The sequence below is a fragment of the Oncorhynchus masou genome, chromosome 7 (genome assembly GCF_036934945.1).
Source record: "Oncorhynchus masou masou isolate Uvic2021 chromosome 7, UVic_Omas_1.1, whole genome shotgun sequence".
NCBI classification, from domain to species: domain Eukaryota; kingdom Metazoa; phylum Chordata; class Actinopteri; order Salmoniformes; family Salmonidae; genus Oncorhynchus; species Oncorhynchus masou.
The window spans coordinates 1,208,224-1,223,537 of record NC_088218.1 but is presented as its reverse complement, the minus strand read 5'-3'; the positions used below and the strand labels follow the sequence as shown (position 1 = coordinate 1,223,537).

Sequence of the window (15,314 nt, the reverse complement as noted above, 5' to 3'; positions counted from 1 at the left end):
TAGAATGAAGGGCGTGATAGAAGGGTGCTGAGTTGTCTGTAGAATGAAGGGCGTGATAGAAGGGTGATGAGTTGTCTGTAGAATGAAGGGCGTGATAGAAGGGTGCTGAGTTGTCTGTAGAATGAAGGGCGTGATAGAAGGGTGATGAGTTGTCTGTAGAATGAAGGGCGTGATAGAAGGGTGATGAGTTGTCTGTAGAATGAAGGGCGTGATAGAAGGGTGATGAGTTGTCTGTAGAATGAAGGGCATGATAGAAGGGTGATGAGTTGTCTATAGAATGAAGGGCGTGATAGAAGGGTGATGAGTTGTCTGTAGAATGACAGGCGTGATAGAAGGGTGATGAGTTGTCTGTAGAATGAAGGGCGTGATAGAAGGGTGATGAGTTGTCTGTAGAATGAAGGGCGTGATAGAAGGGTGACGAGTCCCTCTGTGATGTGATAGGACAGATGAGATGTTATTTTTAGCACAGACGGTCGCAGTAAGAAATGCTTTCATTGGCTGTTGACTGGGTTGATCTGTTAAAATATTCAACTCGTATAAAATATAGAGCAAGACTTGAGGCTGTTTTAGAATTTGTAAGTAAGTCTCTGTGAACTAGATGTTGAGCGCTGTCAGGGAGGGCAGGCTGTCTCCTTATTCCCTACGTAGTGCTTGGGCCCTGTGGGGGCCTGGTCGAAAGTAGCGCCCTACTTAGGGAATAGGGTGCCGTTTGGGATGCGGACGCCCTTCGTGTGAAATACAAAACCCGTTGTGACTGAAAGGAAGGTAACAGGCTTGCGCCGTACTGGACCTGGGTTCAAATACTATTTGAAATCACGTGATACACTTCAGTCTGTGGTTGATTGAGCTTGCCTGGATAAATGAAACGCATCGAATAGTGTGAAAGGTGAAAACCACGCACGTCATGCACTCCAGGCAGGATAAAGCGAACGATGCATTTTTTTTTATTATTTTTTTTTCAAGTAGTATTTGAACCCAGGACTGCTAGCTGTTACCGTACCAATCAGAACACTGTCTGTCCGGGGACCAAAATGGATGAAGAGAACTCTAACAGAAAGTTGAAACGGAAGACTAGTTTAATCTCTGTTTAACGTTGAAACAGGAAGTGTGTCATCAGAACATTCCAGAATTCCTTAGCGGTTACTGTGTTGTTGTTGTTGTTGTCACCAAAAGCTTAAAGACGAGATTGTATATTCAACTGATGTTCATAAACGCTGTTCGTATCACAGGGTTCCTGTAGATTCTGAGTGTTGACGCTGTTCGTATCACAGGGTTCCTGTAGATTCTGAGTGTTGACGCTGTTCGTATCACAGGGTTCCTGTAGACTCTGAGTGTTGACGCTGTTCGTATCACAGGGTTCCTGTAGATTCTGAGTGTTGACGCTGTTCGTATCACAGGGTTCCTGTAGACTCTGAGTGTTGACGCTGTTCGTATCACAGGGTTCCTGTAGATTCTGAGTGTTGACGCTGTTCGTATCACAGGGTTCCTGTAGATTCTGAGTGTTTACGCTGTTCGTATCACAGGGTTCCTGTAGACTCTATCACAGTTTGTAGATTCTGAGTGTTGACTGTTCGTATCACAGGGTTCCTGTAGATTCTGAGTGTTGACACTGTTCGTATCACAGGGTTCCTGTAGACTCTGAGTGTTGACGCTGTTCGTATCACAGGGTTCCTGTAGACTCTGAGTGTTGACGCTGTTCGTATCACAGGGTTCCTGTAGACTCTGAGTGTTGACGCTGTTCGTATCACAGGGTTCCTGTAGACTCTGAGTGTTGACGCTGTTCGTATCACAGGGTTCCTGTAGATTCTGAGTGTTGACGCTGTTCCTGTAGATTCAGATGTTGACGCACAGGGTTCCTGTAGATTCTGAGTGTTGACGCTGTTCGTATCACAGGGTTCCTGTAGATTCTGAGTGTTGACGCTGTTCGTATCACAGGGTTCCTGTAGACTCTGAGTGTTGACGCTGTTCGTATCACAGGGTTCCTGTAGATTCTGAGTGTTGACGCTGTTCGTATCACAGGGTTCCTGTAGACTCTGAGTGTTGACGCTGTTCGTATCACAGGGTTCCTGTAGACTCTGAGTGTTGACGCTGTTCGTATCACAGGGTTCCTGTAGATTCTGAGTGTTGACGCTGTTCGTATCACAGGGTTCCTGTAGATTCTGAGTGTTGACGCTGTTCGTATCACAGGGTTCCTGTAGACTCTCTGAGGGTTCCTGTTGAGTGTTGACGCTGTTGTATCGCTGTTCGTGTTGATGTTCGTATCACAGGGTTCCTGTAGACTCTGAGTGTTGACGCTGTTCGTATCACAGGGTTCCTGTAGATTCTGAGTGTTGACGCTGTTCGTATCACAGGGTTCCTGTAGATTCTGAGTGTTGACGCTGTTCGTATCACAGGGTTCCTGTAGACTCTGAGTGTTGACGCTGTTCGTATCACAGGGTTCCTGTAGACTCTGAGTGTTGACGCTGTTCGTATCACAGGGTTCCTGTAGATTCTGAGTGTTGACGCTGTTCGTATCACAGGGTTCCTGTAGATTCTGAGTGTTGACGCTGTTCGTATCACAGGGTTCCTGTAGATTCTGAGTGTTGACGCTGTTCGTATCACAGGGTTCCTGTAGATTCTGAGTGTTGACGCTGTTCGTATCACAGGGTTCCTGTAGATTCTGAGTGTTGACGCTGTTCGTATCACAGGGTTCCTGTAGACTCTGAGTGTTGACGCTGTTCGTATCACAGGGTTCCTGTAGACTCTGAGTGTTGACGCTGTTCGTATCACAGGGTTCCTGTAGACTCTGAGTGTTGACGCTGTTCGTATCACAGGGTTCCTGTAGATTCTGAGTGTTGACGCTGTTCGTATCACAGGGTTCCTGTAGATTCTGAGTGTTGACGCTGTTCGTATCACAGGGTTCCTGTAGATTCTGAGTGTTGACGCTGTTCGTATCACAGGGTTCCTGTAGATTCTGAGTGTTGACGCTGTTCGTATCACAGGGTTCCTGTAGATTCTGAGTGTTGACGCTGTTCGTATCACTTCATAACAGTGTTGCTTCTGTCAACGCAGAGCTTCAACAGAGACGACTGTTAGACCAAGAGTCCTCTTCTGGCTGTACCGGGTAGAGAGGAACCAGGCTATGAGGGGTGGCCAGTCCTCTTCTGGCTGTACCAGGTAGAGAGGAACCAGGCTATGAGGGGTGGCCAGTCCTCTTCTGGCTGTACCAGGTAGAGAGGAACCAGGCTATGAGGGGTGGCCAGTCCTCTTCTGGCTGTACCAGGTAGAGAGGAACCAGGCTATGAGGGGTGGCCAGTCCTCTTCTGGCTGTACCGGGTAGAGTGGAACCAGGCTATGAGGGGTGGCCAGTCCTCTTCTGACTGTACCGGGTAGAGAGGAACCAGGCTATGAGGGGTGGCCAGTCCTCTTCTGACTGTACCGGGTAGAGAGGAACCAGGCTATGAGGGGTGGCCAGTCCTCTTCTGGCTGTACCGGGTAGAGAGGAACCAGGCTCTGAGGCGTGGCCAGTCCTCTTCTGGCTGTACCGGGTAGAGAGGAACCAGGCTATGAGGGGTGGCCAGTCCTCTTCTGGCTGTACCGGGTAGAGAGGAACCAGGCTATGAGGGGTGGCCAGTCCTCTTCTGGCTGTACCGGGTAAAGAGGAACCAGGCTATGAGGGGTGGCCAGTCCTCTTCTGGCTGTACCGGGTTAAAGAGGAACCAGGCTATGAGGGGTGGCCAGTCCTCTTCTGGCTGTGCCGGGTAGAGAGGAACCAGGCTATGAGGGGTGGCCAGTCCTCTTCTGGCTGTACCGGGTTAAAGAGGAACCAGGCTATGAGGGGTGGCCAGTCCTCTTCTGGCTGTGCCGGGTAGAGAGGAACCAGGCTATGTGGGGTGGCCAGTCCTCTTCTGGCTGTGCCGGGTGGAGATTATGACAGAACATGGCCAAGATGTTCAAATGTTCATAGATGACCAGCAGGGTCAAATAATAATAATCACATTCGTTGTCGAGGTGCAGCAGGTCAGCACCTCAGGAGTAAATGTCAGTTGGCTTTTCAATGCCGATCATTAAGAATTCGAGACAGCAGGTTCTGTAGAGAGAGAGAGAGGAAGGAAGGGAGAGAGAGGGGGAGGAAGGGAGAGAGAGAGGGGGGGAGGAAGGGAGAGAGAGAGGGGGAGGAAGGGAGAGGGGGAGAGGGAGGGAGGAAGGGAGAGGGGGAGAGGGAGGGAGGGAGAGGAAGGAAGGGAGAGGGGGGGAGGAAGGGAGAGAGAGAGGGGGAGGAAGGGAGAGAGATAGGGGGAGGAAGGGAGAGAGGGATAGAGAGGGAGGGAGGAAGGGAGAGGGAGGGAGGAAGGGAGAGGGGGAGAGAGGAAGGAAGGGAGAGAGAGGGGGAGGAAGAGAGGGAGGGAGGGAGGGAGGGAGAGGGAGGGATGGACGAAGGGATAGGGAGGGAGGGAGGAAGGAAGGGAGAGAGAGGGGGGAGGAAGGGAGAGAGAGGGGGGAGGAAGGGAGAGAGAGGGGGAGGAAGGGAGAGGGAGGAAGGGAGAGGGAGGGAGGAAGGGAGAGGGAGGGAGGGAGAGGGGGAGAGGGAGGGAGGGAGAGGAAGGAAGGGAGAGGGGGAGGAAGGGAGAGAGAGAGGGGGAGGAAGGGAGAGAGAGAGGGGGAGGAAGGGAGAGAGAGGGGGGAGGAAGGGAGAGAGATAGGGAGGAAGGGAGAGGGGGAGAGAGGAAGGAAGGGAGAGAGAGGGGGGAGGAAGGGAGAGAGGGAGGGAGGGAGAGGGAAGGATGGACGAAGGAATAGGTAGGGAGGGAGGAAGGAAGGGAGAGAGAGGGGGGGAGGAAGGGAGAGAGAGAGGGGGAGGAAGGGAGAGAGAGGGGGGGAGGAAGGGAGAGAGGGGGGAGGAAGGGAGAGAGAGGAGGGGGAGGAAGGGATAGGGAGGGAGGGAGGGAGGGAGGAAGGAAGGGAGAGAGAGAGGGGTTGAAAACAGCGGTCTGGGACAGGTAGCACGTCCGGTGAACAGGTCAGGGTTCTGTAGCCACTAGCAGAACAGTTGAAACTGGAGCAGCAGCACGGCCAGGGAGGCACACAGCTCTGGGGGCGCAGGCTCCACCCTACAGGTATTAGACATCATACCTCTCTCCCTCCCTCACCTCTTTCTCTCTCTCTCTCTCTCTCTCTCTCTCTCTCTCTCTCTCTCTCTCTCTCTCTCTCTCCCCTCACTCCCTCCCTCTCTCTCTCTCTCCCCCTCACTCTCTCTCCCCCTCACTCCCTCCCTCTCTCTCTCTCCCCCTCTATCTCTCCCTCTCCCTCTCTCTCTCTACCCCTCTCTCTCCCTCCCTCCCTCCCTCCATCCCCCTCTCCCTCACTCCCTCCCTCCCCCTCTCTCTCTCCCTCCCTCACCCCTCTTTGTCTCTCTCCCCTCTATCTCTCTCCCTCCCTCCCTCCCTCTCTCTCTCCCTCCCTCTCTCTCTCTCCCTCCCCCTCTCCCCCTCCCTCACCCCTCTTTGTCTCTCTCCCCTTTATCTCTCACTCCCTCCCTCTCTCACTCCCTCCCCTCTCTCTCCCTCCCTCTCTCCACTCCCTCCCCCTCTCCCTCACTCCCTCCCCCTCTCCCTCCCTCCCTCTCTCACTCCTCCCCCTCTTTCTCTCTCCCCCTCCCTCCCCCTCTCTCTCCCTCCCTCCCTCCCTCCCCCTCTCTCCCCTCCCTCCCCCTCTCACTCTCTCACTCCCTCCCTCCCCCTCTCTCTCTCCCTCCCTCCCTCCCTCCTTCAAATGAGACCACGAGTTCAAGTCCTTCAAAAGATTGAAGCCAGATTCAGTTCAAAGCATTTTATTTATCAGTTGTGGGAATCATTCTAGTTGAAGTGTTACCGTGTTTGTCTCCTAGAATGGATTCAGGGTTTATTATCTCTCTGTACGGGATCGTAGATTATCTCTGAGACGTTTAAAAAGTGAAGAGGATGGGGGTTTTCTCTCTGTGTCTCCGTGGTCCTTTAAACAAACAATAATTTGCTCCCCTACCGGTAAGCATTTTAATTTCTAATTAATTTTTCAGAGGCGTTGAATTCATCGGAATTAACACACCAAGTGTTGTTCTTAGTAACTGGTTCTGTTTATAAACTACCACCTCACTGTCACACACACACAGACAGACACAGAAACAGATAGAGATAGTCACAGAGACAGTCACTGAGACAGAGACAGTCACAGAGACCGAGATAGTCACAGAGATAGAGACAGAGATAGTCACAGATAGTCACAGAGACAGAGATAGTCACAGAGATAGTCACAGAGATAGTCACAGAGACAGAGATAGTCACAGAGACAGAGATAGTCACAGAGATAGTCACAGAGATAGTCACAGAGATAGAGACAGAGATAGTCACAGAGATAGAGACAGAGATAGTCACATATAGTCACAGAGACAGAGATAGTCACAGAGATAGAGACAGAGATAGTCACAGAGATAGAGACAGAGATAGAGACAGAGATAGTCACAGAGATAGTCACAGAGATAGTCACAGAGACAGAGATAGTCACAGAGACAGAGATAGTCACAGAGATAGTCACAGAGATAGTCACAGAGATAGAGACAGAGATAGTCACAGAGATAGAGACAGAGATAGTCACAGATAGTCACAGAGACAGAGATAGTCACAGAGACAGACAGAGATAGTCACAGAGACAGAGCTAGTCACAGAGATAGTCACAGAGACAGACAGAGACAGTCACAGAGACAGAGCTAGTCACAGAGACAGAGATAGTCACAGAGACAGAGATAGTCACAGAGACAGAGATAGTCACAGAGACAGAGCTAGTCACAGAGACAGAGCTAGTCACAGAGACAGAGCTAGTCACAGAGACAGAGCTAGTCACATAGACAGAGATAGTCACAGAGACAGAGATAGTCACAGAGACAGAGATAGTCACAGAGACAGAGATAGTCACAGAGACAGAGCTAGTCACAGAGATAGAGACAGACAGAGATAGTCACAGAGACAGACAGAGATAGTCACAGAGACAGACAGAGCTAGTCACAGAGATAGTCAGAGACAGAGATAGTCACAGAGACAGAGCTAGTCACAGAGATAGTCACAGAGACAGACAGAGACAGTCACAGAGACAGAGATAGTCACAGAGACAGAGACAGTCACAGAGACAGAGAGAGACAGTCACAGAGACAGTCACAGAGATAGAGATAGTCACAGAGACAGTAACAGAGACAGAGATAGTCACAGAGACAGAGATAGTCACAGAGACAGAGATAGTCACAGAGACAGAGATAGTCACAGAGACAGAGCTAGTCACAGAGACAGACAGAGATAGTCACAGAGACAGACAGAGACAGAGATAGTCACAGAGACAGAGCTAGTCACAGAGACAGACAGAGACAGTCACAGAGACAGAGATAGTCACAGAGACAGACAGAGAGACAGAGAAGGGCTGGAGGTTACCGTGGTAATGCGACTGGAGTCATGTGTCGTGGTGTTGAGTCTGACTAGTTGCCCCCGTTGTCTTCTCAGTTGAAACTCAAACATTTGAAAAACAGCTTGTGAACAAAACAATGTAAATAGCCAACACAAGGACAAATCTGACTTTGGTAGAATTTAGTTTCAAGTCATTTAGACTGACTTTTATGTGGAACAGACATCTGACCCTCCGATGTGATTGGTGGAAGAGACATCTGACCCTCTAATGTGGTTGGTGGAACAGACATCTGACCCTCTAATGTGGTTGGTGGAACAGACATCTGACCCTCTAACGTGATTGGTGGAACAGACATCTGACCCTCTAACGTGATTGGTGGAACAGACATCTGACCCTCCGATGTGATTGGTGGAACAGACATCTGACCCTCTAATGTGATTGGTGGAACAGACATCTGACCCTCCGATGTGATTGGTGGAACAGACATCTGACCCTCTAATGTGGTTGGTGGAACAGACATCTGACCCTCTAACGTGGTTGGTGGAACAGACATCTGACCCTCTAATGTGATTGGTGGAACAGACATCTGACCCTCTAATGTGGTTGGTGGAACAGACATCTGACCCTCTAATGTGGTTGGTGGAACAGACATCTGACCCTCTAACGTGATTGGTGGAACAGACATCTTACCTTCTAACGTGTCGTTGATGTTTAGGCCGAGGTATGTATAGCTGTTTGTGTCCTCTTGGGCGAGGTATGTATAGTTGTTTGTGTCCTCTTGGGCGAGGTATGTATAGTTGTTTGTGTCCTCTCGGGCGATGGTATGTATAGTTGTTTGTGTCCTCTTGGGCGAGGTATGTATAGCTGTTTGTGTCCTCTTGGGCGAGGTATGTATAGTTGTTTGTGTCCTCTTGGGCGAGGTATGTATAGTTGTTTGTGTCCTCTTGAGCGATGGTGTCGAGATGGATGTTGTATTTGTGGTCCTGGGAACTGGGCCTTTTTTGGACAGCCATTATTTCTGTCTGACTGAGACTGTCAGGGCCCAGGTCTGTCAGGGCCCAGGTCTGTCAGGGCCCAGGTCTGTCAGGGCCCAGGTCTGACTGAGATTTAATGTCAGGGCCCAGGTCTGACAGAATCTGTGCATAAGATCTAGGTGCTGCTGTAGGCCCTCCTTGGTTGGTGACAGAAGCACCAGATCATCAGCAAACAGCAGACATTTGACTTCGGATTCTAGAGGCCGGGTGCTGCAGACTTTTCTAGTGCCCGCGCCAATTTGTTGATATATATGTGTGATATATATTTGTTGATATATATGTTGAAGAGGGTGGGGCTTAAGCTGCATCCCTGTCTCACCCCACAACCCTGTGTGAAGAAATGTTTGTGTTTTTTGCCAATTTTAACCACATACTTGTTGTTTGTGTACATGGATTTTATAATGTCGTATGTTTTACCCCCAACACCACTTTCCATCAGTTTGTATAGCAGACCCTCATGCCAAATTGAGTCGAAGGCTTTTTTGAAATCAACAAAGCATGAGAAGACTTTGCCTTTGTTTTGGTTTGGTTGTCAATTAGGGTGTGCAGGGTGAATACATGGTCTGTTGTATGGTAATTTGGTAAAAATAAACAATATGACATTTGCTCAGTACATTGTTTTCACTGAGGAAATGTACGAGTCTGCTGTTAATGATAATGCAGAGGATTTTCCCAAGGTTACTGTTGACTCATATCCCCTGGTAGTTAATGATAATGCAGAGGATTTTCCCAAGGTTACTGTTGACTCATATCCCCTGGTAGTTAATGATAATGCAGAGGATTTTCCCACGGTTACTGTTGACTCATATCCCCTGGTAGTTAATGATAATGCAGAGGATTTTCCCAAGGTTACTGTTGACTCATATCCCCTGGTAGTTAATGATAATGCAGAGGGTTTTCCCAAGGTTACTGTTGACTCATATCCCCTGGTAGTTAATGATAATGCAGAGGATTTTCCCAAGGTTACTGTTGACTCATATCCCCTGGTAGTTAATGATAATGCAGAGGATTTTCCCACGGTTACTGTTGACTCATATCCCCTGGTAGTTAATGATAATGCAGAGGATTTTCCCAAGGTTACTGTTGACTCATATCCCCTGGTAGTTAATGATAATGCAGAGGATTTTCCCAAGGTTACTGTTGACTCATATCCCCTGGTAGTTAATGATAATGCAGAGGATTTTCCCAAGGTTACTGTTGACTCATATCCCCTGGTAGTTAATGATAATGCAGAGGATTTTCCCAAGGTTAGTGTTGACTCATATCCCCTGGTAGTTAATGATAATGCAGAGGATTTTCCCAAGGTTACTGTTGACTCATATCCCCTGGTAGTTAATGATAATGCAGAGGATTTTCCCACGGTTACTGTTGACTCATATCCCCTGGTAGTTAATGATAATGCAGAGGATTTTCCCACGGTTACTGTTGACTCATATCCCCTGGTAGTTAATGATAATGCAGAGGATTTTCCCAAGGTTACTGTTGACTCATATCCCCTGGTAGTTAATGATAATGCAGAGGATTTTCCCAAGGTTACTGTTGACGATATCCCCTGGTAGTTAATGATAATGCAGAGGATTTCCCCAAGGTTACTGTTGACGCATATCCATATTCCACGGTAGATATTGGGGTCAAATTTGTCTCCACTTTTGTGGATTCATGTGATCAGTCCTTGGTTCCAAATATTGGAGAACTTGCCAGAACTGAGGATGATGGTAAAGAGTTTAAAGTAAAGCCAATTGGTCTGTATATTTTATAATTTCATGAGGATACCATCAACCCCGCAGTGATTTTTTTGGGTTGGAGGGTTTGTATTTTGTCCTGTAGTTCATTCAGTGTAATTGGAGAATCCAGTGGTTTCTGGGAGTCTTTAATAGTTGATTCTACAATTTATATCTCTCTCTCCTCTCTCTCTCTATCTTTGTCTGTCTCTCTCTTTCTCTCCTGTCTCTCCTGTCTCTCTCTTTCTCTCCCGTCTCTCTCTTTCTCTCTCATCTCTCTCTTTCTCTCCTGTCTCTCTCTTTCTCTCCTGTCTCTCTCCTGTCTCTCTCTTTCTCTCCTGTCTCTCTCTTTCTCTCCTGTATCTCCTGTATCTCTCTTGTCTCTCTCTTTCTCTCCTGTCTCTCTCTTTCTCTCCTGTCTCTCTCCTGTCTCTCTCCTGTCTCTCTCTTTCTCTCCTGTCTCTCTCTTTCTCTTCTGTCTCTCCTGTCTCTCCCCTGTCTCTCTTTCTCTCCCATCTCTCTCTTTCTCTCCCATCTCTCTCATATCTCTCCTCTCTTTTTCCTGTCTCTCTCCATCTCTACCTCTTTCCATCTCTCTACTCTCTCTCTCTTTCTCCCCCTATTTACTCTCCCTCCACCTCTCTCTCTCTCTCCCCCTGCTCTCCCTCTCTCCTCCTCTCTCTCTCGCCCTGCTCTCCCTCCACCTCTCTCTCTCTCTCGCCCTGCACTCCCTCTCCCTCCTCCTCTCTCTCTCTCCCTGCTCTCCCTCTCTTCATATCTCTTCACTATTCAGCTTGTGAAATGTGAAATCACTGTGAAATGGCTGTTAGTCATCCCAGTCAAACTAAAATAAACCCTCTGGCCTCAGCTCAGAGCTGTAGTGAAGTCTCTGGCTGATGTGTCTCATTGGGTTCTGTAGCCCAGGTCCAATCTAAACTACCTCCTCTGTATAGACAGACAACTGCCAGGGTTGACCTCACCACCAACAGTGGCAGAACATGTGACCCAGAGAACACTTTCTATTGGTCAACAGCCTAAAATAATCAAACCTGTTCAGTATAAGTAATTGATAGACAAGACGTGTCCTCCTATTGAGACACCCAGACTCTCTCTCTCTCTCTCTCTCTGTGTCTGTCTCTGTCTGTCTCTCTCTCTCTCTCTCTGTCTTTCTCTCTCTCTCTCTCTCTCTCTCTCTCTCTCTCTCTCTCAATTCAATTCAAGTGCTTTATTGGCATGGGTAACATGTGTTAACGTTGCCAAAGCAAGTGAGGTAGATAATATATAAAGTGAAATAAACAATAAAAATTAACAATAAACATCACACATACAGAAGTTTCAAAACAATAAAGACATTACAAATACCATATTATACATATACAGTGTTGTAACAATGTACAAATGGTTAAAGTACACAAGGGAAAATAAATAAACATAAATATGGGTTGTATTTACAATCTCTGTCTCTCTGTCTCTCTCTCTGTGTCTCTCTCTCTCTCTCTCTCTCTCTCTGTCTCTCTCTGTCTCTCTCTCTCTCTGTCTCTGTCTCTCTCTCTGTGTCTCTCTCTCTCTGTCTGTGTCTCTCTCTCTCTCTCTCTCTCTCTCTCTCTCTCTCTCTCTCTGTCTCTCTCTCTGTGTCTCTCTCTCTCTCTCTCTCTCTCTCTCTCTCTCTGTCTCTCTCTGTCTCTCTCTGTGTCTCTCTCTCAGTCTCTCTCTGTCTCTCTCTGTCTCTCTCTCTCTCTCTCTCTCTCTCTCTCTCTCTGTCTCTCTCTGTCTCTCTCTCTGTGTCTCTCTGTCTCTCTCTCTGTCTCTCTCTGTCTCTCTCTCTGTCTCTCTCTCTGTCTCTCTCTCTCTCTCTCTGTGTCTCTCTCTCTCTCTCTGTGTCTCTCTCTCTCTCTCTCTCTGTGTCTCTCTCTCTCTCTCTCTGTCTCTCTCTCTCTCTCTCTGCCCAGTAGTCTCAGTATAATTAACTCAGTGTAATAACAGCCTACAGGACCTTGCTGTCTGTCCGTCGTCCCTGGGTTTCTAAGAGGGTCTAAGAGGGCCAACCAATCGCCAGTCAGACAGACCCCCAGTGCAGAACTCGGGCTGGTTCATTTGTAGCTGCTCCAGAACACTGTTTTTCAGTGTTCATTCAGGCAGACCCCCAGTGCAGAACTCGGGCTGGTTCATTTGTAGCTGCTCCAGAACACTGTTTTTCAGTGTTCATTCAGACAGACCCCCAGTGCAGAACTCGGGCTGGTTCATTTGTAGCTGCTCCAGAACACTGTTTTTCAGTGTTCATTCAGGCAGACCCCAGTGCAGAACTCGGGCTGGTTCATTTGTAGCTGCTCCAGAACACTGTTTTTCAGTGTTCATTCAGACAGACCCCAGTGCAGAACTCGGGCTGGTTCATTTGTAGCTGCTCCAGAACACTGTTTTTCAGTGTTCATTCAGACAGGCCTGAGACCCTGTTCAGCCCGTTTCCCTAGTAGACGCTGTGAACCCTGGACACACTGCTGCTTCCCCTATAGCACCCTATTCCCTATATAGTGCACTACTTTAGACCGGGGCCCTATGGCACCCTATTCCCTACATAGTGCACTATTTAGACCAGAGCCATATGGCACCCTATTCCCTATATAGTGCACTACTTTAGACCAGAGCCCTATAGAACCCTATTCCCTAATATAGTGCACTACTTTAGACCAGAGCCCTATAGAACCCTATTCCCTATATAGTGCACTACTTTAGACCAGAGCCCTATAGAACCCTATTCCCTATATAGTGCACTACTTTAGACCAGAGCCCTATAGAACCCTATTCCCTATATAGTGCACTACTTTAGACCAGAGCCCTATAGCACCCTATTCCCTACATAGACCTATCTAATAGGACACTAGACCTATCTAATAAGACTTGTTGGGTTGTCTCCTAGCTCGTTGGGTTGTCTCCTAGCTCGTTGGGTTGTCTCCTAGCTTGTTGGGTTGTCTCCTAGCTTGTTGGGTTGTCTCCTAGCTTGTTGGGTTGTCTCCTAGCTCGTTGGGTTGTCCCCTAGCTCGTTGGGTTGTCTCCTAGCTTGTTGGGTTGTCTCCTAGCTTGTTGGGTTTTCTACTAGCTCGTTGGGTTGTCTCCTAGCTCGTTGGGTTGTCTCCTAGCTCGTTGGATTGTCTCCTAGCTCGTTGGGTTGTCTCCTAGCTCGTTGGGTTGTCTCCTAGCTCGCTGGGTTGTCTCCTAGCTCGTTGGATTGTCTCCTAGCTCGTTGGATTGTCTCCTAGCTCGTTGGGTTGTCTCCTAGCTCGTTGGGTTGTCTCCTAGCTCGTTGGGTTGTCTCCTAGCTCGTTGGGTTGTCTCCTAGCTCGTTGGGTTGTCTCCTAGCTCGTTGGGTTGTCTCCTAGCTCGTTGGGTTGTCTCCTAGCTCGTTGGGTTGTCTCCTAGCTCGTTGGGTTGTCTCCTAGCTCGTTGGGTTGGGTCGTCTCCTAGCTCGTTGGGTCGTCTCCTGGCTCGTTGGGTTGGGTCACCCAGCCGGCACACTGACTGGTGAATCGTCCACATGAGACTTCACTGACATTAATTATCCCCTCTACAATCATAGTGGAAACGTGTGTGTGTGTGTGTGTGTGTGTGTACACACAACTCTCATTCTGACTCTCTCACTACCCTTCTTATCCCTCCCTCTCTGTCTCTCTCTCTCTCTTTTCCCCTCAGAAAACACAAAGACACCTTTACAAAGGTCGCGGTCCCGGCAGAATATCAATGTGAGCACAGTGGCGGCGGCGTCGAGAGGACAGAGAGGAGTGGCGTCCACAAAGGAAGCCCGTTATGACACAGAGGGACATCCGCCCAACGCTACGGGGTCTGCCACGGCCAGGAGCAGGGGCCCACTGCGTCGGGAACCAGGAGGACACAAACCCATAACCACCACCGGGATGGACCGCGACACGGGGATAGAGAGAGGGAGGGAGAAGGAGAGAGGGATGGGAAGAGGGAGGGAGAAGGAGAGAGAGGTTGAGGTAGAGAGAGAGTCTTCATCATGTCCCAGCAACACCAATGGAGACTCTGATGTAGAAGCTCTACTGGCCAGACTGAGGGCCTTGTGAGAGATCTATTTTCAGACACTGATAACCCCGTCACACCCAAACACCTCCACACCCCCCACCACCACCACATTATCTGCAGCGTCAGGACAGCACAGAACAGGACAGCCCAGGACAGGAGAGGACAGGAGAGGACAGGACAGCCCAGGACAGGACAGGAGAGGACAGGACAGCCCAGGACAGGACAGGACAGGACAGCCCAGCACAGCCCAGGACAGGACAGCCCAGCACAGCCCAGGACAGGACAGCCCAGGACAGGACAGGACAGCCCAGGACAGGACAGGACAGGACAGGACAGGACAGGAAAGCCCAGGACAGGACAGGAAAGCCCAGGACAGGACAGGACAGCCCAGCCCAGCCCAGGACAGGACAGCCCAGGACAGGACAGCCCAGGACAGGACAGGACAGGACAGCCCAGGACAGGACAGGACAGCCCAGCCCAGGACAGGACAGCCCAGGACAGGACAGCCCAGGACAGGACAGCCCAGGACAGGACAGCCCAGGACAGGACAGGACAGCCCAGCCCAGGACAGGACAGGACAGGACAGCCCAGGACAGGACAGCCCAGGACAGGACAGCCCAGGACAGGACAGAACAGGACAGGACAGCCCAGGACAGACAGGACAGGACAGCCCAGGACAGAACAGGACAGGACAGGACAGGACAGCCCAGGACAGGACAGGACAGCCCAGGACAGGACAGAACAGGACAGGACAGGACAGGACAGGACAGCCCAGGACAGGACAGGACAGGACAGGACAGCCCAGGACAGGACAGGACAGCCCAGGACAGGACAGGACAGCCCAGGACAGGACAGGACAGGACAGCCCAGGACAGGACAGGACAGGACAGCCCAGGACAGGACAGGACAGCCCAGGACAGAACAGGACAGGACAGGACAGGACAGGACAGCACAGCCCAGGACAGGACAGGACAGGACAGGACAGGACAGCCCAGGACAGGACAGGACAGCCCAGGACAGGACAGGACAGGACAGGACAGGACAGCCCAGGACAGGACAGGACAGGACAGGACAGGACAGCCCAGGACAGAACAGGACAGGACAGGACAGGACAGGA

At 49.8% G+C, this 15,314-nt stretch overlaps 1 protein-coding gene across 1 annotated transcript in view; it reads left to right on the top strand.

Annotated features, from left to right (window-relative positions):
• LOC135542910 (protein diaphanous homolog 3-like) overlaps nucleotides 1–14,238 on the top strand; it is a 1,769,082-nt gene extending 1,754,844 nt beyond the window's left edge. The window contains exon 30 of the mRNA XM_064970053.1: nucleotides 13,847–14,238. Coding sequence (XP_064826125.1) covers nucleotides 13,847–14,238 — 392 coding nt within the window. The remainder of the gene's footprint in view (nucleotides 1–13,846) is intronic.
• The last annotated feature ends 1,076 nt before the right edge of the window (nucleotides 14,239–15,314 follow it).